The 19,002-nt window shown below is 49.0% G+C and overlaps 3 protein-coding genes across 3 annotated transcripts in view; 1 reads left to right on the top strand and 2 right to left on the bottom strand.

Annotated features, from left to right (window-relative positions):
* Window positions 1-99: 99 nt before the first annotated feature.
* Window positions 100-2,287, bottom strand: MED11 (mediator complex subunit 11). Its single transcript, XM_004716120.2, has 3 exons — window positions 2,130-2,287; window positions 1,795-1,925; window positions 100-786 (listed from the first exon to the last, which is right to left on the bottom strand). Exons 1-3 carry the CDS (start codon window positions 2,212-2,214, stop codon window positions 649-651), a joined length of 354 nt encoding a protein of 117 aa, XP_004716177.1. The 5' UTR covers window positions 2,215-2,287; the 3' UTR covers window positions 100-648.
* PELP1 (proline, glutamate and leucine rich protein 1) overlaps window positions 2,089-19,002 on the top strand; it is a 75,814-nt gene continuing 58,900 nt past the window's right edge. Inside the window, exon 1 of the mRNA XM_045293505.1 lies at window positions 2,089-2,443. The gene's annotated coding sequence lies outside the window, so the exon portion shown is untranslated. The remainder of the gene's footprint in view (window positions 2,444-19,002) is intronic.
* Window positions 16,393-19,002, bottom strand: part of ARRB2 (arrestin beta 2) — an 8,338-nt gene continuing 5,728 nt past the window's right edge. The window contains exons 8-13 of the mRNA XM_004716169.2: window positions 18,820-18,999; window positions 18,432-18,569; window positions 17,591-17,674; window positions 17,418-17,500; window positions 17,250-17,304; window positions 16,393-16,957 (exon numbers count right to left, since the gene is read on the bottom strand). Of these exons, the coding sequence (XP_004716226.1) occupies window positions 16,864-16,957; window positions 17,250-17,304; window positions 17,418-17,500; window positions 17,591-17,674; window positions 18,432-18,569; window positions 18,820-18,999 (634 nt within the window). The 3' untranslated portion in view covers window positions 16,393-16,863. The remainder of the gene's footprint in view (window positions 16,958-17,249; window positions 17,305-17,417; window positions 17,501-17,590; window positions 17,675-18,431; window positions 18,570-18,819; window positions 19,000-19,002) is intronic.

The following is a 19,002-nucleotide window of genomic DNA, read 5'->3' as shown; positions in this document are numbered from 1 at the left end:
CCTGGGCCTTCTCCCCTGACTCCTGGCATAGGTGTCTTTGTTGGTGATTCCCTCTTGTTCCAAATCTCTCCTCATACTACACCACTACACTGTCACCCCCACCCCCCATCTCCCAAACCTGAGTCCTGTCCCCTCTTGAGCACTATGGCAAAAGCCTAGATTTCCCCACTCGCTTTCCCTTCCCTCAGCTCTCGGCTGCTGACATCATCGAGGCATGTTTCACTTCCATAATCACTTGCACGTCTCAACAAGACTCGACCTTTTAGTTTTTTTATCGCTTTTATTATTAAAACCTCAGTTCTTGTTTTTCCCAACCCAGAAGAGCATGACTGCTCTGGGCCAAGTGTGTGGGAAGCCTAGGACAAGGGCACGAAGAGTCTGAGGAAGTGGGCCGGGAGTCTGGATCTCCATCTGCTGTCTGAGCTTGCTGGTGGCAGTTCTGTGGAATGCAGTGCTGGGGCTCTTCGCTGGAGGAGCCCGAGTGCAGTGGTGGTGGCCAGGTTTGCTCCCCGTTTGCCCCTTTGTCCTAGTACATCCTAACCAGCGGGCACGTATGCGTCCGTCTACTCCCCATCCCTGCCAGTTTTCCAGGTTCTGCCCTGGATGTCGGTGGTGGTCTCCCTCCAAGCTTTGCTTCACCTGCTTTGTCTAGTTTTCTAGCATCTGCTCACAGGTGCGGGCCACATCACTGAGCTTGAGGCGGGCGTAGTCCACTCGCTTCAGGGCCATCTGACAATCCTTCCTGGAAGAATAACTAGAGCCCTCGTGGGGCTGCCCGGTGGCCACCTACAGGAGAGACAGGCAGATTCAGCAATAGCCCCTACCTTACCTACACCCGCCTCTGCCAGGCATTGAGTGGTCTCTTCTCGTTTTCTCCCCCTGAGTTGGAATCCTAGTGATGCCCTTAGGTGACTTAGGGCAGATGATTTCTGTTAACCTCATCAGTAAAATAGGGGTGATAATCATTACTTCCTTGAATTGTATGGAGACCTTGTGGCATGAAGTTAAAAAAAACAAACACAACACTTTTTTTTAAAAAATGAAGGTTAAGTTCTTGGCTGCCAGCTTTTTAGATACCCCCTCCACCCCACCGCCCATGACTCTCTGGGAGAAGGACCTGCGGATCATTCTAGCAACGATGGGTCCGGAAAATCCTATGGTGCAATTCGACTCTGTCACATAGGATTGTTGAGTCAGAAATCAACTTGACAGCACTTAACAGCTGTTGTGGCCTGCTTGGGTGGTGGTCTTCAAGGTTGGCGGTTTGGGTCCACCCTGAGGCTCTCTGGAAGGCATCTCTCTGGTTATCTGCTGATTGCTTTGAAAACTCTTTTTTTTTTTTTGCTTTGAAAACTCTTAAACAGTTCTCGGCACCACTGACCTCAAAGGGAGCTAACAACCACAAGGAGTTGCAGGATGATGTAGGATAACGCAAGATAAGTGTCTGGCCCACTGTTGGGAAGTGGTAGGGACTGTTGTAATCACTTCCGAACCTTCGCAATCCTGTCCCTTTGGTTAAGATAGGCATCGAAGCCTTGGCCATTGTCCACACACCCACTCCCGGGGAACTTCCCCATCTGGTGACTCAACGCTGCTTCTAGCGAGGCAGGCTCGCCCCTCCAAGCTTCTCCTTGTAAAGGAAGAAACCAGTCCTGGGAAGGAGGCGCATAGCTGTGTCATCCAGCCCGTTTGGGGGTGGAACCAGCTTGGAAGGCCCAAACTCCGCCTCTTGACTCTGAGGGTTATTGGAAAGAGGCAGGGCTTGCTCAAAGCACCTCCCGCCACACACCGTACCTGGGTGAGGTAGCGGATCTGAGCAGACAACTCCGCCTCCACGTGTTGCACTGAAGCTGTGAAGGCTGCCGCCTGCCGGTCCAGAAGTCTTTCATTCGTTTTTTCCTTGGACAGTTCGAGGATCACGTTACCTGCGGGAGAAGAAAGGGCGTGGCTACTGGTGACGGACGGCCCCACCGAGAGACCAATCATCCATCTCCACCCCGCAAACTTGCGCCTAGCAGCATCTTCGGGTCCCTCCCCATCACACTCCCAGCCTCCAGTCGGCGCCACGCGCGAGCCGCTCGGGCTCGCTCGCGCTTTTCTGAGGTCCGTTCGGAACCCGCCTCCCGAACCTGCATTTTGAAGTATGGCGCCTATTTCCCGCTCGATGTCTTCCAGGGCGCGTAATCGCTCGTTCGCCAGGCTGTAGGTAGCCATTATCCCTTTAGGATCCTCCTCTGGAGGACTTTCTCCTTTTACGAAATGCGACGCTGGAGTCCGGAAGTGGCCGCCGACTGCGCCTGCGCAGAGTGCTCGCTCGCTGGTACTACAATTCCCAGGATGCCTGGCGCAGTCTTCCTTTTCTCGAGTCACCTGGTGAACTACAACTCCCAGAGCCTCCTGCTCTTAGTCAGGTCTGCGCTTCCGGCTTCGGACAACCCTTGCGGTGAGTTGCGGTATCGACGCCTCTGCTGGAAGCCCTTCAGGCCTGTCTACCTTTACGACACAGACTAGTGTTCTATAAGTAATTTCTTCCGCAGGCATTGAGTAAGCCTCTGTTGGGTATTTGATGATGATGGTGGTGGGAACCTTGGGGTCTTTATTCCTCTAGGCTGGACAGTCACCAGCTCTTACCATAGTGGAGGCCCAGGGAAAGTATCACGTGGTGAGTGCTGGCATTTACTCACCGCGACGCTTTTCTCTGATCGTGAGCCCACCATGAAAAAGTTATCAATATCTTCACATGCCATCTCTTATCAGCCTTCCATTTGTCTGATTGCTTATTGTGTGCTGGGCTCTGTGGAACGAGTCTCTCACGTGACAGTGAAATAGATGCTTTCATAGAGACCTGCCTAGAGTGTAGGGCTAGGAGCAAACGGGAAGGACCCATCATTGTTCAGAAAAGGGGTTGTCAGAGAAAGCACTGCTAGGCGGATGAGAGGTTGGAGTGGACAACGGTACCGACAGGACAGTGGTCCGAGCTCGTTTGTATAACCAAGTGTCCAGTTGGACTTGAGTGAGTGGGCATGCTGGTGGCTAGGTGAGACAGTGATGAGGCTAGAGGGTTATACAGGTCGGGGAAAAAACTTGCAAGCTAATTCTGTTTGTCTTCTGAAGGCACTTAAGAATCTTGGAAATCTTTTAAGAAATGTGTTATGAGTGCACTTAAGTTTTTTGAAAGAGCACTGTTGACAGCTTATATAAGATGGTCAAGAATAAAGCTGGTTTGCGCTGGGCTAACCTGAAGGGAGAGTTTTCCATTCAGTTTGATGGAGCCAGCATTTAATTTGTCTCTAAATCCCAATAAAATGACAATAAAGATATATATATATATATATTTTTTTTTTTTTTTAAGAGAGAGGAACTAGCAACACTTTGCACAGAAGCAGAGAATAGATAAGTGGTAATAGCGTTAGCAGATTTCATCACGAATGGAGCAGTGACGAAAGCCGACAGCAACGTAATTTATCCTTAAGTTAGTGGTATCACATACGTCCTGGGAGAAGATGGTAAGAAAATTAGCATGATTTGAAGTGGTTATACCTTCAGCTCTCTTCCTTGACATTTTATATCTGTGTAGTGACTCACCCTTCACTCCTCAGAATACTGAAGGTTTCTTTGTTGGGGGTGTCAAACAGAAGGTCTTTGGCTTGAAGATACTTGGCCCAAGTTGACTGCTACGGGATTTGTGACAATGGTGTATAGAGGTGGCATCTGACGTCCTCTAACTTCAGAATGAGGGGGAGGAAAATAAAAGCCGTTTTCCGTTACTCACCCAAAGCTGATTTCACTTGAGACAGAAGGCAGACATGCTTATACCCTCCAACCGTCGTCGTACAGATTCCAACCCCAGCCATACCTTCCGCAGTACTCTGTTTCACTGCTGGGTTTCATTGCAGTGTCCACACAGAAGTCACAGACCGTGCTCAAGGTTATGGGGTTCTTAAGCAAATGGGAGGTTACATCTCAGGACCAGAGACAACTCAGGATACAATTCTTTAATCAAGACAGATTCTTCCCAGCTTCGTCTCTGTTAACAAAGGTCTTTTAGTTCTGCTGATCTAGTGCCCAGAGGTACCACACTCCTCCAGTAAGAATCTTCTTGAAGGTGTTCAACTGTAGCTACATGAGTCAGCAAACCTAGCTCCCCAATAAGTGCTCTGAGACACCCTACTCTGTCAGGAAGTCTCCGGCTCAAAGGCACTCAACTTTCTTATTCCATGGGCTGGAAGCCCACTCTTCTGTCTCCTGTCAGTCTCCTGGTTCTGCTGCTGCTGCTGTTTCTCCTCTGCTTCTCACTCTCTCACCTTTTTCGTTGTTATAATTCTGTCTTGCATTGAGGAAGATCACTGCAGGGCTCTCAGGTCCCAAAGACATACTCCATTCCTGGCTCTTCTTTCTTGATGGCACTGGGATTTCTTATTGTCCCTGGGTTGACTAATTTTAAACCTAGCAGGATAGCAAACCTGATCATTCCTTACATTTGGGTTCCAGGTACCTTATTTGCATGACCCCACCACAAGAGTGCCAAATACCATATTTACATTATTAGCAAGCTATCTGATTCCCTTGGTGGCCCACAAGCACCTCACATTTGCATAGCTCTACCCAGTCATTTGATTTCAAAATTACAAAGACATTGCTAGAAGACCCATGAGTCATTCACTGCAGTATTTTATTGAAAGTAGAAATTAAGTGAAAGTTTGTTTACTGAGTGATGGTTTCAAGACCTCTGGCAACAGGTGGGACCCCCAGACCATAGCTCCTAATCTCCCTTCAGGCCAGGAACTGAACTCACTCTGTGGTTGAATAATCAACCATTTAAGATCGAAAGGGCAGCATTTACCCAACACAAAGTTCAGAGGGTTCAGGTAGAAGGAGGAACAGAAACAGGAAAGAGAGGATAAGAGATAGTACATTGAAGAGATTGTAAGGGGTGAGTTGAAACAAAATGTTTGTGAATTCTTGAAAGTAAAACTGATGTTCAAAAAAAAAACCACTGACGTTCTGCTCTGTAAACCTTCATTTAATACACAATAAATTTTTTTTTTAAATTAAAAAAAGAATTGTGGTAACCATGCTTATACTTTTCCAGGAGACTGGAAGACTGTTTAGGAGAGAATTTGATTAGTCAATAGGAAAGACCCAAGGATAATGGCATTAGGGTTTCTCTAACAAAACCAATCATCTCATTCTGAAACCCGTAGCTGCAAAATACAAATTGTGTGCCTCACAGACAGCAAAAGACAACCGAAGAAACCTTATGATACAGGGGCTAGAATCAATGTGGGTGGTGGGTGAAGTGGGGCGAAGAGGGACTTAACCTTAGACAAACCCAGCAGCTCCCCTACAGTAGATAGTTGTGGCAGTCTGCCTCTGTGAAGATGAAGAACAAACTAACTCACTGTCACCGAGTCAGTGCTGACTCGGAGCGACCCCCTGTAAGTATCCGAGACTGTAACCGCACAGCAAAATTTGAGTACGAAAAGCCCATTCTTTCTCCTGCAGAGCTGCTGGTGGATTTGAACTGCCCACCATGTGGCTCACAGCCCTGCATAGAACCACTACACCACCAGGGCCTTGGAAACCTGATGTGACAGTTCTATTCTGTCCCATAGGATTGACATCAATGGGTTGTTAAAAAGCAAACAATATAGATCAGCAGTTCTCAACCCTTTGGGGGTCCAACGACCCTTTCACCAGGGTTGCCTGATTCATAACAGTAGCAAAATGACAGTTATGAAATAGCAACGAAAATAGTGTTATGGTTGAGGGGGGGGTGTCACGGCCACATGAGAAACTGTGTTAAAGGGTCGTGGCATGTGAGGAAGGTTGAGAACCACTGATACAGAGTAAAACTTCCGAAACAAAACACCGGAAGCTCTTCGAGAAGAGCTAGAACACAGGGATTGAATGGGAAGAAGCACACTTGGAAAATGGAACCAGGAGGGCAGGAACGAAAAGCCCGGCAGAAAGGTTAGAAGAACAATTGAGAACGTTCTTAGCAAATAAGGCGAACGAGAAAGATGGCATATAGGGGGAAAAACCAGTCCAGGAGGCTTCACTCTAGGAGCGAACAGTGAAGACGGGGGAGAAGGATCACCTAAAACCACTTGGTTCAGAGTAAAAAGTTACGCAGAAAGAACACATTATTCATGCATCTTTCCAAGAATGGATGGATTTTGGTTTCCAGATTAAAAAGGCCCATCAAGTGCCCAATGTGACGGAGGAGAAGAGCCCACACCAAGACAGATCATGAAATAGCACACCACTAGCTGAAAGCTTTGACCAAAAAGGAAAAAGTTGCAGAGAGAAAACAGACTGACCGCAGCAGGCTAAAGCATCGGCAGGCAGAGTGGGTCCAGGCCTCTTAAGAGCAACCCTTCGGGCTCTGAGCCCGTGAGTGGAGCAGCACCCTCAGCCTTTCCTAGGGAAAGTGATTTCCAGCATCACTACTAGAAGGCTGTACTCACCTGTGTTCCAGCGGAACCTGAACTGCTGCCAGAGACCAGAAAATGCAATGACTCAAAGTTGTTTGTTTTCTCTCATTGTGGGTAGGGGATCAAATACAAACCAAACCCACTACCATTGCGTTGATGCTGACTCATTGTGACCCTGTAAGACAGGGTAGAACTGCCCCCGTGGGTTTCTGAGACTGGAACTCTTTACAGGCGCAGGAAGCCCCGGCGTTCTCCCTCGGAGCAGCTGGTAGTTTCAAACTGTTACCTGACGGATCGCTGCCCACAAAGCCACCAGGGTTCCTGGGTAGGGGATTGTTTCCACAAAATCACACAGGGCCTGGGGCTAGCAGTGGCATCTTTCAGAGCAGTGGTTCTCAACCTTGCTAACGCTGCGACCCTTTCATACAGCTCCTCATGTGGTGGTGACCCCCCCCAACCATAAAATTATTTTCGTTGCGACTTCATCACTGTCATTTTGCTACTGTTATGAATCAGGCGACCCCTGTGAAAGGGTTGTTTGACACCCCCCCCCAAAGGGGTCGCAACCCACAGGTTGAGAACCGCTGTTGTAGGGTTTTATCTTTTTTAGTGTAGTCTGTAGACAACAACACTGGCATCACCTGGATGCTTATTAGAGATGTAGACTCTCAGGCTTTGCCCTGCTGCATCTGTATCTGTGTTTTGAGATCCTCAGAGGATTCGTGTGCACAGTGAAATTTGAGAAACACTGCTCTAGGCTGTTGCTGTGGTCTGCATGGTCAAAACTGGCTTGCTGTCACCCTCTGGGTTGCAGTTGGCAGGAAAGGGACATGCGGAGGACGCACACCTGGATCTCCCAGGTCTAGCTAGGAAGTGGCCTGTGCTATATCTACTCACTTTCCATTGCAGAGTAGGTAAATGGTCTCTGCCATCTCAGGGATTCTGGGAAATGCAGTCCTTGGCCACGTCAGCTATTGTTCTTTAACCATAGGGTAGATTTTTAGGGGCTAGCTGGAGTCTCTTCAGCAAGGAGCCTGGGAGCCACAAGTGGTTGGCAGTTGGCTGGGAACCAAAATGTTGAAGGTGGGGTGAAGGTGGTTTTGATACATACAGGGTTTCAGCATTTTTCTTCCATGTACCCCTGTTCAAGCAGTAACTAGAATTAGACCCCCAAAAGGAAGATCAGGGATCCAGGGATGGAAGGTCTTGAGAAGGTTAAGAACCCCAGGCTATGGTGGAAGGACCTCTGCGGGAGCAAGCATGAGGAACAGAGTAGAAGGCTCAGCAGGGGGTTCTCTTAGGAGATGAGAGAGAGGTCGTTGAGTTTGTTTTGAATGAATTGAGGATATAGACAGACCTTTGGAAGAGCATATAGGGTTGGTGAGTGATAAACTCAGAAGCAAATTACAAAATGACAGTTATTCAGGGAAAACAGAGGTAATCCTAATCCACCTCATGACTTGGCTATGGATCTCATTAACAGAGTCATCAAAATGTAACGTACTGAATATTGATCTCACCCAAATCGATAGGATTCTCTTAGGAGTGGGGTGTGGAGCTGCCAGGAAAGGATTCGGTGTTTTGGGGCAGAGAAAGAAATCTTTGTCTCCTTCAATGGGAGGGGCGTGAGGGTGGGGGTGACACTGCAGACAGACATCAAGGAGTAGTAAAATAAGCCCAGAGTTTAGAGATACGGAGTTAATACTAAGAGAAAATTCCCCCGGAGAGAGTAGTTGCCTCCGGGAGAAGGGAAGGAGGGCGTGTGCTCTTCATTGCAGCGGCCTGGTACCACAGGCTGACTTCGTACACATCACTTTGAAACGCAAATAGAAAAGGAGTCAAAGAGAGAGAGGCAATGGAGAGTGTGAAAGGATCCTGAGTGGAGGAGTGGTTTTGTTTTGATTTCCTCCCACCCTCTTCCCTTCCTTTTCTTTTGCGTGCGTGTGTGCATGCGTGCGTGCGTGTTTAACCATGGCAGAAAAGCCAATAGAGGCAGGTGAAAGAGAGGGGGTGGTTATGAATCAAGGTTTTAGGAGGAGGGAGGAGGGGGGAGATCCCTAGGTCAAGGGACTAGCTTTGAACTGGAGAAGACGTTTTGACTTTAGTTCTGTAGGTGCATCAGTGGAATATTTGTTGGTAGGGAAATGGAAACCATTCATCCCTCAGAGCTTCAGCTCTGAAGGAAAGAAGTCACCACAAGAAGTGAGGAAAGTTGGGAAAAATTCATAGAATGGGAGCAGGAGTGGGAGGTGACCAGGGACAGGGAGAGAGACCATGTTATGGAGACCCTGTTGAGGTTAGAGACCATACAAATCCACACGCTGCACCTGCAGCCTTGGATGTGCTAAACAAGCTTGTTGGGTAAATAAGTAAGGACGGGAGTGGGAATTGTTTTCCGAGCAGCGCTCCACGGTGAAGGCAGCTGGTTAGAGAGATCCCAGGGTGGGGTTTGAGAGCACACGCAGGCTGGTTTAGGAATGCCTGACTTACATACAACTTACATACAACCTGGAGTTAAGGAGCCAGCCTGGGGAAGGTCTATTACATATATTAAAGATTCGGTACACACAATAGTTTGTGCTTGTCAATGGATGCTATTTTGTGACATGCATCAAAACACTACTATTTCTGTGTTCTTATATGAAAGATGTTTTATTGTATCTGGAAGTGTTCCTTGAAGATTTTCTTTTATCTAGAAAAGTACACTATATACCAAGACAGACAATTATTTGTCTAATTGACATTGGCTACGACTTACCCTGATGGATTTAGAGGTGGACTTTAGAAAGGGAACTGCCTTGTCTGGGGACTGCTTGGATTGTGAAAGAAGCTGAGTGTGCTGATGAGATAGTGGTTGATATGATGATCTTGACCTTCAGACTGGAAAGAAAAGGAAATGCCATACATTGCGAAAAAAGCAGAGAGCTTTGTGACAGTACACCAAGCAGCCATTTAAACAAGGGATTTTAAATAAAAGTGAGTGTAAGAAGGAAGCAAATGTTCTATGACCGATTATGGTGATGATCATCTATTATGGTGATGATCATATAACTCTTTTAATACGATTGGACTATTGAATTATACAATATGTGAATTACATGTCAATAAAACTTTAAAAACGTAAGCAAGTGAAAAGTGATTATAATTGACTACACTGACATCAAAAAGAAAAACAGGCACTTTAGATGCAAATTCAAAGGGTCAAAGGCAAGCTGGGAAAATATTTGCAACAAGTATGACAAAGAGCTAATTTATTTGCTACATACATCAGGAGCTCTTAGACTAGATTAAAAAAGAACACTCATGCAATAAATTGAGTTTATCCTTGCTCAATAAGAAATGAAAAAGAAAATGATTGAAAGATAATTTACCCACCAAATCGGCAAGGATCACAAGATGGCCCAACAATTCTAGTGTTAGTTAGCCTACAGGTGGCCATTACCTGTGCTGGAAAGCCCAGTGGTGTGGTTGGTTAACATGCTGTTCTTGTACGTGTGCAAAAGGCACATAAGGGTAAGTTAAAAAAGCATTAATAAAAAAACCATAGCAACTTCTATTAAACAAAAATATCACAACCTGAAACTATTGTTTCTGAACATAGCTTTCATCTAGGTCATAGATTCCTCAAATGATTTGGTCTACCACCCCACTTTCAGAAACCACATTACTCAGTGCAAATAACAACTTTGGTACGATAGCCCAGACTCCAGAATAAAGTGTAGGTATTGCTTTTGCAGCCTGCCCTTCCCCTATCGTCCCAGAACCCCCAAGGGGGCGGTATCACCACAGTGGGAAGCACGGATGTAGAGCTCTCGCCTGCTGAAGGCAATGTTTCCATCTCTCCAACCTTTCTCTGAAGAATACTTTTTTCTTTTTTTAACTTACACTGCGTCGAAACAGGAGTTTCGGCAACCTTGAAGGACTCAGATCAGGTTTCCTTTGATATGTTCTTTGCGTTTTGGAAACAAAAAGTAATCTGTAGGGACCAGAGCTGTAGGGTTGATGAGGTAGATGAGAGCATTTGCCAATGAAATGCTCATAGGACAGTGCTTGCTACCCTTGAAAAGTGAGCAGGTACCTTGTCATGATGGGAAAAAATATTGCAGCACCACTTTCCTGGCCTTTTTCTTGAAAGGTTTTCATAATAACGCTTCGTGATTGTGCTGGGTTCTTTGAGCAACTCTATCTAGGTGAGCCCTTGGGAATTGCAAAATTGACGGGCTACCAGTTGAAATGTTTCAACAAATTGATGAAGCACAGAAAGCACTCACTCATCAATGCCAGGAAATTTCGAAGACAGCTACTTGGCCAACTGACTACAGGAGACCCATATTTGTGCCCATCCCAAAGAAAGATGATCCAACAGAATCTCAAATTATAGAACAATATCATTGAGCTCATATGCACGTAAACTTGTGCTGAAGATCATCCACCAACAGTTTTCGGTAGTACATCGATAGGGAGCTGCCACAAGTGCAGGCTGGATTCAGAAGAGGACCTGGAACAAGGGATGTCATTGCTGATGGCAGATGAAGCTTGGCTGGAAGCAGAGCATACTGGAATGATGGTTTAAAAGGTGTGTTTTGTTGATGAGGCGATGGCTTTTGAATGTGTGGGCTATAGGAAACGACAGATCGCCTTGAGAAGATGGGCATTCCAGAAGCCTTGATTGTGCTCATGTGGAACCGCTACATAGAGCAAGAGGCAGATGTGTGAACAGAGCAAGGGAATACGGCATGGTTTAAAATTGGGAACTATGTGTGTCAGAGTTGTAGCCTCCGTACATTTTTACTCATAATTCTGTAGGTTGGGGACAAATAATCAGAGAAGCTGGGCTAACTGAAGAAGAACATGGCATTAGGATGAGAGGAAGGCCTTGTTAACAACGTTCGACGTTGCAGATGACACAACCTTGCTGGCTGAAAGTGAGGAGGACTTGAAGCACTTGCCAGTGAACATCAAGAATTACAGTCATTAGGATGGATTGCATTTCAGTGTAAAGAACACCAAGATCCTCGCCGCTGGACCGATAGCTCACATCATGATAGCAAGGATTTCATGTTGTTAGACCCGCAATCAATGCTCTGGAAGCAGCAGTCAAGAACCTGAATGACTTATTGCACAGGACAAATCTGGACCATACCTCTTTAAAGTGTTGAAGAGCAAACGTGTCACCGTGAGGACTACGGTTTGTCTGATTCGAGAGCCATGGTGTTTTCAATCATTTCATGTGCATGTGAAAGTCGGACGTTGAATAAGGAAGACTGCAAAATAATGAACACATTTGAATGATGGAGCTGGTGAAGAACACTGAAAGTACTATGGGCCACCAGAAGAACAAACATCTATGTTGGAAGACATACAGCCAAAATGCTCCTTGGAAGTATGGGCGGTGACACCACATTTCACGTATTTTGTCATGCTATCTGGAGAGATCAGTCCTTGGAGAAGGACATTGTGTTTGGTAAAGCAGGGGGGCGGGCAGTGAAAAAGAGGAAGGCCCTGGGCAAGACGGGTTGGCACAGTGGCTGCAACAATCAGCTCAAACAAAAGATTCTGGGGGTGGCACAGAATTGGGCAATGTGTTGTTCTGTTGTACACAAGGTCACTTGGGGTTGGAACCGACTCTAATGGCCCCTGACAATAACAGGGCCATGGAAAACTATGCCATCCTGTAAATGGGTGAGGTATTTACAAGGGTACGTAAAAAAAGACCACTACTGGTGATCCAGTTCATACATGCACAGGTTTATTCCAAACACAATGTGTTTAAACATGTCTTTGTGATCAATGCATGGCTGCACACAAGTCATACACTTGCCTAAAAAAGTCTAGTTAAAAGTGGTGTTGGAAGGGATCTTCTGAGCCAGTTCAATTCAAGACAGAGAGGTCAGTTCAGAAGGTGTTGGGATCCCAGAGGGTTCATTTGGATCGATTTTCTCAAAGGACACAAGACAATCACAAGGGCTTCTTGTGAAGTTTTTTTTTTTAGTTTATTTATTTATTAATAGTTTTATTGGGGCGCATATAACTCTTATCACAACCCATACATACATCAATTGTGTAAAGCATATTTGGACATTCATTACCCTCATCATTCTCAAAACATTTGCTTTCCACTTAAGCTCCTGGCATCAGGTCCTCTTTTTTCCCCTCCCTCCCCGCTCCCCCCTCCCTTATGAGCCCTTGATAATTTATAAATTATTATTTTGTCATATCTTGCCCTGTCCGATGTCTTCCTTCACCTACTTTTCTATTGTCTGTCCCCAGGAAAGAGGTCACATGTAGATTCTTGTAATTGGTTCCCTCTTTCCAACCCACTCTCCCTCTAGACTCCCAGTATCACCACTCACACCACTGGTCCTAAAGGGATCATCCGCCCTGGATTTCCTGTGTTTCCAGTTCCTATCTGTACCAGTGTACATCCTCTGGTATAGCCAGACTTGCAAGGTAGAATTCGGATCATGATAGTGGGGGGCAGATGAAGCATTTAAGAACTAGAGGAAAGTTGTATTTTTCATTGTTGCTACATCGCACCCTGTCTGGCTCGTCTCCTCCCTGAAACCCCTCTGCAAGGGGATCTCCAGTGGCCTACAAATGGACTTTGGGTCTCCACTCCACACTACCCCCCTCATTTGCTATCGTAAGATTTTTTGTTCTGATGATGCTTGATCCCTGATCCCTTCGACACCTTGTGATTGCACAGGCCAGTATGCTTCTTCCATGTGGGCTTGGTTGCTTCTGAGCTAGATGGCCGCTTGTTAACCTTCAAGCCTTTAAGACCCCAGACACTATATCTTTTGATAGCCGGGCACCATCAGCTTTCTTCACCACATTTGCTTATGCACCTATTTGGTGAAGAAGTTTTAAGAGAAACAAAAACTGCATTTGTTGAGAAGTGGGCCAGGAAATTTGCACAAAATTTTTTTTTCAATCTCAACCATGTACCTGCTCATTCTTGGAAGGCAGCAGAGGTTGTTCTCCAAGAATGCCATTGAGAAAGCTTACCTCATCTACCCAATAGCACCAATCACGTCCCAGACTCAGGATATTTAGGAAGAACACAATTTGAGTTACTTCGACTGCTGTTTTGATGTGGTGTGAATCAGTGTGCAGGATTCTGCAGGGAAGCATCGGAGATGGAAACCTGGCCTTCAGAAGCGTATAGACTCAGGTGGAAGGTATGTTGAGAATCAATAGATTCAGCTCTTGATGTTTTTCATGAAGACGGCTCTGATGGTTTCGTAGCAATACTTCTGGACTGACATTCATAATTCTAAGTGTGAAAATCTGCATTCCGTGGAGCTACCACCCTAATCATATTTCTCTGTGTGCCAGGCAGTGAATGAAATGGAGCGGTCCCTGCCGTAAGGGTGTTTACATTATGCTGGGGGTGGTGTGTGAGTGATAGACATGAAGCCATTCGACAACTAATTATGCACTATTTTTTCCTTGTTAGCAATGGTATTTGACTTACCTACTTGTTGGTCTTGTTTAAGGAGGGAGGCGTAATCTAGACGCACTAGGAAGAGGGATAAAACAAGCTGTAGGACAGGGTTAGTAAGGCGCCCCAGGTGTACTTGACGAAGGTGGGTGTCCTATGGAGGAGCTGTTCTACTCTCTGTGCAGGGAGTTGCCATGACAGACCTGCCCATGTATGGCTGAAGATAACGAATCTCCCTGAAAGAATAATCAAGAAGCTGGTTCAGCCTGGTTGTCTCTGGAGGGAGGAAGGGGGGAGAGGGGACTGGGGCAGGAGAGAGCCTCGTCTTCATTGTTGACCGTTTTAGAATAGCAGTCTGGGCATTTGTGTAAAGCAGTCTTTCCCAAACGTGGGCAGTACTGCTCCTGGAGGGGGTGCTGGAGCGATCCAAGGGGACTCCAAGAGCAGATGGTGGTGTTGTTATAGGCGCCGTGGGTCGGTTCCAACTCAGTGACTCTGGACGACAGAAGGAAACACCTCCTGGCACCATGGTTCTTCTGCTGGACACCGTTGTTGCAGCCCCTGTGTCAGCCCATCCCATCGAGGGGTTCCCTCCTTTGGGATTCCCCCTCGACTTTATCAAGCATGAGGTCCTTCTCCAGGTGCTAACACAGATGCCTACACCTTCTCTCGGATGACAGGTTATAGCACAAAAGTTTTTAATGACCAGGGACCCATTTCTTTTCTGATCAGGGGGTGGTAGGCCAAGTCAGTTTAGGAACCTCTGGTTTAAATCATGTGCATGCATTGCCTTCTTGAACTCACAGAAACATACAAACACCCCACCCCAAACCACAATGGAAAAGTAGTATTGTTTCTCACCAGTACATTGTCCCTGATGGCCTGCAGTAAAATCACCCTGTCCAGAATCACCTTCAGGGATGAATGTGGCCGACGGAATCACAATCTCAGAAGGTAGAGACTGCGACACCATCGTGCCTCCCAAAAGACTGATTCCCTGGAAAGAGTTGGAGGTCTGGGGGGCCAGGAGCTTAGAGATCAAGCCTCAGGTTCATGGGACGCTGGAGGTAAAGGTTGGAGTCTATAGTTCCTACCTGGGATCAAGTTCAGGGTGTGCTCTGGAAGCAGGCTGTTCAGATGGGTGCAAGGGTAAGCAAGGTCACTGGTATTTTCCCAGTGCTTAAAGCCTGTCAGTAAATACGTGATTTAGTTAGAAGTCATGAGTCATAACATGGACAGAAAGGCCTGCATGAACTTCCCCCATCTGCCACATTAGCTCAGCTAGAACGATTTTGCCCCTGGCTGTCTGTCTCAGGAGCCTTGGTGGTGTGGTGAAGCATTCCGTTAGTCCCAAAGTCCGTGGTGTGTATTCGCCAGCTACTCCCTGCGAGAAAGATGTGGCAGGCGACTTCTTTCAAGGTTTACAGCCTGGGCAACCCTGTCGACAATCCTGGTCTGCACTATTGGTTACTGAGTCAGAATAGACAGCAGTGGGTAACAGGAGTATCTGACCCCTTCAGTCCCTGAACTGTGCTGTCCCTCCTGCCTTTACCCACACTATTGTCATAATGCCCATCCCTAATGTGGTCTCCTAACCTCTCTCTCAGTTCTCTCCGTAAAGGCCACCTTCCCCAGGAAATCATCCCAAGCCTCAGCCTGGGCCAGCACTCCTTGCTAGTATTCCCATGGCCCTTGGTACTCCTCCTTTGGAGCAGTTGCCATCCTTCAGTGTCTCTTGGTCAGTGCTATGTCCTTGGCTATGCCCAGTGCATCCGAGGGGACTTCAAGAAACTCCTGGGACACTTTTCGTTAGTTTCATTCGTTTCTGGTGAACCTTTTGAAGCCCCCTCGTCGTCGTCATAGGGATGCAGTAGATGTTCATGAGATGAGTGGATGAGACTTCCGGGCCCAGCGAGAGCCAAGTTGGGCTCCAGGCGCAGGGGTGGGTGCTGGAAGTGGGAGAAGCCCTGGCTGAGAGGCTGAAGAGCACCCATCAGTGGTATGGTGCTCGGGCGCCACCCCTAGGCTGGGCTCACCACAGAACAGCTGTCTCGGGCTGCCCCAAGCCTTGGCTTCTGCGTTAGATGGAAACCCCAGATTCCACGGATGAGGCCTGCAGAGGTGGCCCCACTGAGGCCAGGAGTGGGCCACGGGAACAACCATAAGGAAGGGCAGACCTCGATCAGGAGTGTCCAGACTGCCCTGCCCAGTTCCCGAGAGCACCCCAAGAGCAGGGCAGCTGGTGGTGGTTTCCCTTATAAATGAATGTTGACTTTGTGGCTTTACCAAACTGTACCCTTAAGTCTGGGCTGACCCAGTCGTTTCTGTTTGCCTTGGAACACACAGGCTCAACACAGTCAGTCAGTAAACATGTGTTGGAAGCCTGTGTTCCCAGAGCTACGAAGAGTGAGTCTGGGTCCTCGCCTGGGTGGTGTTCGCAAGCCTAACAGACTCACGGACGAGCACACGCTACGTCTCTTCAACTCTGTGTAGAGAACACACGCACACTCATGCCTATTCAAAGGTTTATTTTCTTCTTTATGTTCAGAAACAAAGAAATGGCCCTGCCGCCCAAAGAGCCTCATCTGGAATGAACTGGGAGGCAAAACTGACCCATGGGGAGGTGGAAGTTCTTTCTAGCCCCTCTTCCAACTATCACTGGGCTTTTTGGCACCCCCCCCCCAAACAACAACAACAACAACCATTTTGAGATACAAACACAGCTAGCTGCCCATTGGGAGGTTGGGGAGGCACAGCTGAAGTCAAGAGATTAATGCCCACATTCAACAGGAGATGGGTCCAGTGCGTATCTTGGGGAGGGTTGGCAGTGGATGGTTGTGGGGGAAGGGCTGGTTGAGGAAGCTGCTAGATGGAGGGGGAAGGGAAGATGGGCTGGGACCACCCCTTCTTTCATACCAATAGGGATCTTGGTCCTACCCTACCTCTCCCAGCACCATGCACCCCCTTCTTCTAGCCCCCCTCCTAGCAGAATTGATCATCATAGTCTTCGTCCTTCATCCCCTTCAGCCGAAGCCGGGCAAAGTCCTCAAACACAATGTCGTCGTCGGTGGCATAGCTTGGTGATGGGAAAGAGGGGGGTGAGGCAAGGGCTTTGGACCCTGCTCTCAACGCCCTGCTTCCCTCCTGGGGACAAGTGTTAGCACAGCAGTGGGACTGGAGGTATTTGCAAAGCAGGGGCAGAGGAGGGGCAGTATTGGGCAGGCTGCCAGGGCCAAGGCACCTAGATTTGAGGCTTTAGCTATGCCTTCTCCCCAGAGACAAATACTAGAGGCATGAGGGTCGATCTGAAGGCTGTAGGAATCTAGAGAGTGAAAGGGAGGAAGGTGGGGGAGGGATGAGTTTCTTACTTGGTATCAAATTCAATGAGGTTGGTATCCACAGGGACATCTGTTTCGGTAACGGCTGGGTGGAGGAGGAGAGGTGGGTGGGTGGGTGGGCTGGGTGCTAGAAGTGCCAGCATTTTTCTACTGGACCTCTCACACCCTCCCTCTGCGGGTGTGGGGTAGTACACTTACCTGTCTGAGGCCTGGGGAGGGTGATGATGTGGTCATGGGGTTTGGGGTGCATCAGAACGAAAGGCAGCTCCACGGACACGTCCCTGGGAAGGCGGAGAGCTGGCATGAACAGGATGCTGCCCCCGTCCCAGCGAGAACCAGTGCTGCCCCACCTGGGCCCCCAGCGCACTCACCCGCCTCGAGATACCACCAGCTTCACCTTGACCCTGTAGGACACCAGGATCCCCAGCACCTCCTTGTTGGCCCCCTCCTTGACTCTGCAAGCAGGGTGGAGTTGGACCAGGAGCCCCTGGATGGCCCTGCGCACTTCCCCAGGGTGCTGCGCAGCCCTGCACTTGGCCCCCAGCCCCAGGGCTCTGGCTAAACTGCCTGATTCTCCAGGGAAAGGGGCCACCTCATCCCCCAGAGCCCTCTGTGGCCTCTTGGCTTTCGCTCTCTGCGTCAGAGCTGAAGTCCCCTGGCCTCGGCTTGCCTCAGTCTTGTTTGTCACTTGCCCACCCTCTGCCCTCACCACCGCCCCTTGTTCGTGTTCCTCGGGGGCCCCCAGGCCTGCAGTACACTCCTGCAAACTACTGCAGATAGAGGTCCAGCCTTGGCTGTGGCGCTGTGGATCCCGGGGCAACCCTGCCTCAGGCTCATGGGCAAGGAGGCACACAGCGGTTCTGCTACTGGCCGCCTCACAGCGCTGCCCACCCCCGGCCCCACTCCCTCCTCTCTGCCCCAGCCACACTGCCGACTTGTGTTGGGTCTTCCTCCAAACCCCCCCCCCAGCCGCTGTGCTTACGCCACTACCTTGCCCCTCTCCCACCTCTGTCCTTAACCCTGGCCACCGATCCGGCTGTACCCTTCCTCAGGATCAGACTTGCGTCCTCCCCGCCAATGAAAGCTCAGATTTGTCTCTTCAGGTCACTGACCCGCCCCTGGCCCCTAGGGAACTGCCCGACGCCTGTGCTGGATGGACGGCTGTCCCTCGGGCTGGGGAGGGGGGGGGGGCTTCCCACCGCGTCCCCTCACATGGTGCTGGAAGCCAGGTTGGTGTCCTCGTGCTTGAGCTTCCCGTCCAGGGCGAGGCCGCGCTTCTCACGGTTGTCGCTGAGCAGCGGGGTGATGGTATACACCTTGCAGAACGTAGAACTGGGCGACACCTGGTCGCTGCGGGCGGGGGCGAGAGAACAGGGCTCCTGGAGGGCCCGGCCGGGCGAGGGCAGCCCACCACCACCAAGCAACCTCTCCCGCGTTCCTAGCCCCTTCCTTTGGGCACACACCGGCAGGGCGTGGCTTTGGGCTCACCTGGCTAACCAATTGGGGAGAAACGCCCCTTTCCTAGAGGGCACCCCCGCCCCCCCAACGGCGCCTACTCTTCTCCACCGAGGCGGAGATCCAGGCGCGGTCCGGTACTCACTCTTGTTCAACTTGAGCCACGGGGCACTTGTACTGCGCGGTGCTGAAGAGGCAGATGTCGGCATACTGTCTCACTGCGGGGCGGGATCGCGGCAGCGCTGGATGGAGCGCACCCCCAGCCCAGCCCAGCCCGCAAAATGCACATCCATGCCGGGGGTCCCCGACTTCATTCTGGAACCATCTT

This window comes from Echinops telfairi, unplaced genomic scaffold (genome assembly GCF_000313985.2).
Source record: "Echinops telfairi isolate 266 unplaced genomic scaffold, ASM31398v2 ScPeMD7_2010;HRSCAF=2546, whole genome shotgun sequence".
In the NCBI taxonomy this organism is placed as follows: Eukaryota; Metazoa; Chordata; class Mammalia; order Afrosoricida; family Tenrecidae; genus Echinops; species Echinops telfairi.
This window is presented reverse-complemented; position numbering and strand designations above follow the sequence as displayed.

Coding starts and splice junctions, on each gene's coding strand:
- MED11 (XM_004716120.2), bottom strand. CDS start 2,214: ATGGCTACCTACAGCCTGGCGAACGAGCGATTACGCGCCCTGGAAGAC. Junction 1,926..2,129: donor CGCCATACTTCAAAATGCAG/GTTCGGGAGGCG, acceptor CTTCTCCCGCAG/GTAACGTGATCCTCGAACTG. Junction 787..1,794: donor AGATCCGCTACCTCACCCAG/GTACGGTGTGTG, acceptor TCTCTCCTGTAG/GTGGCCACCGGGCAGCCCCA.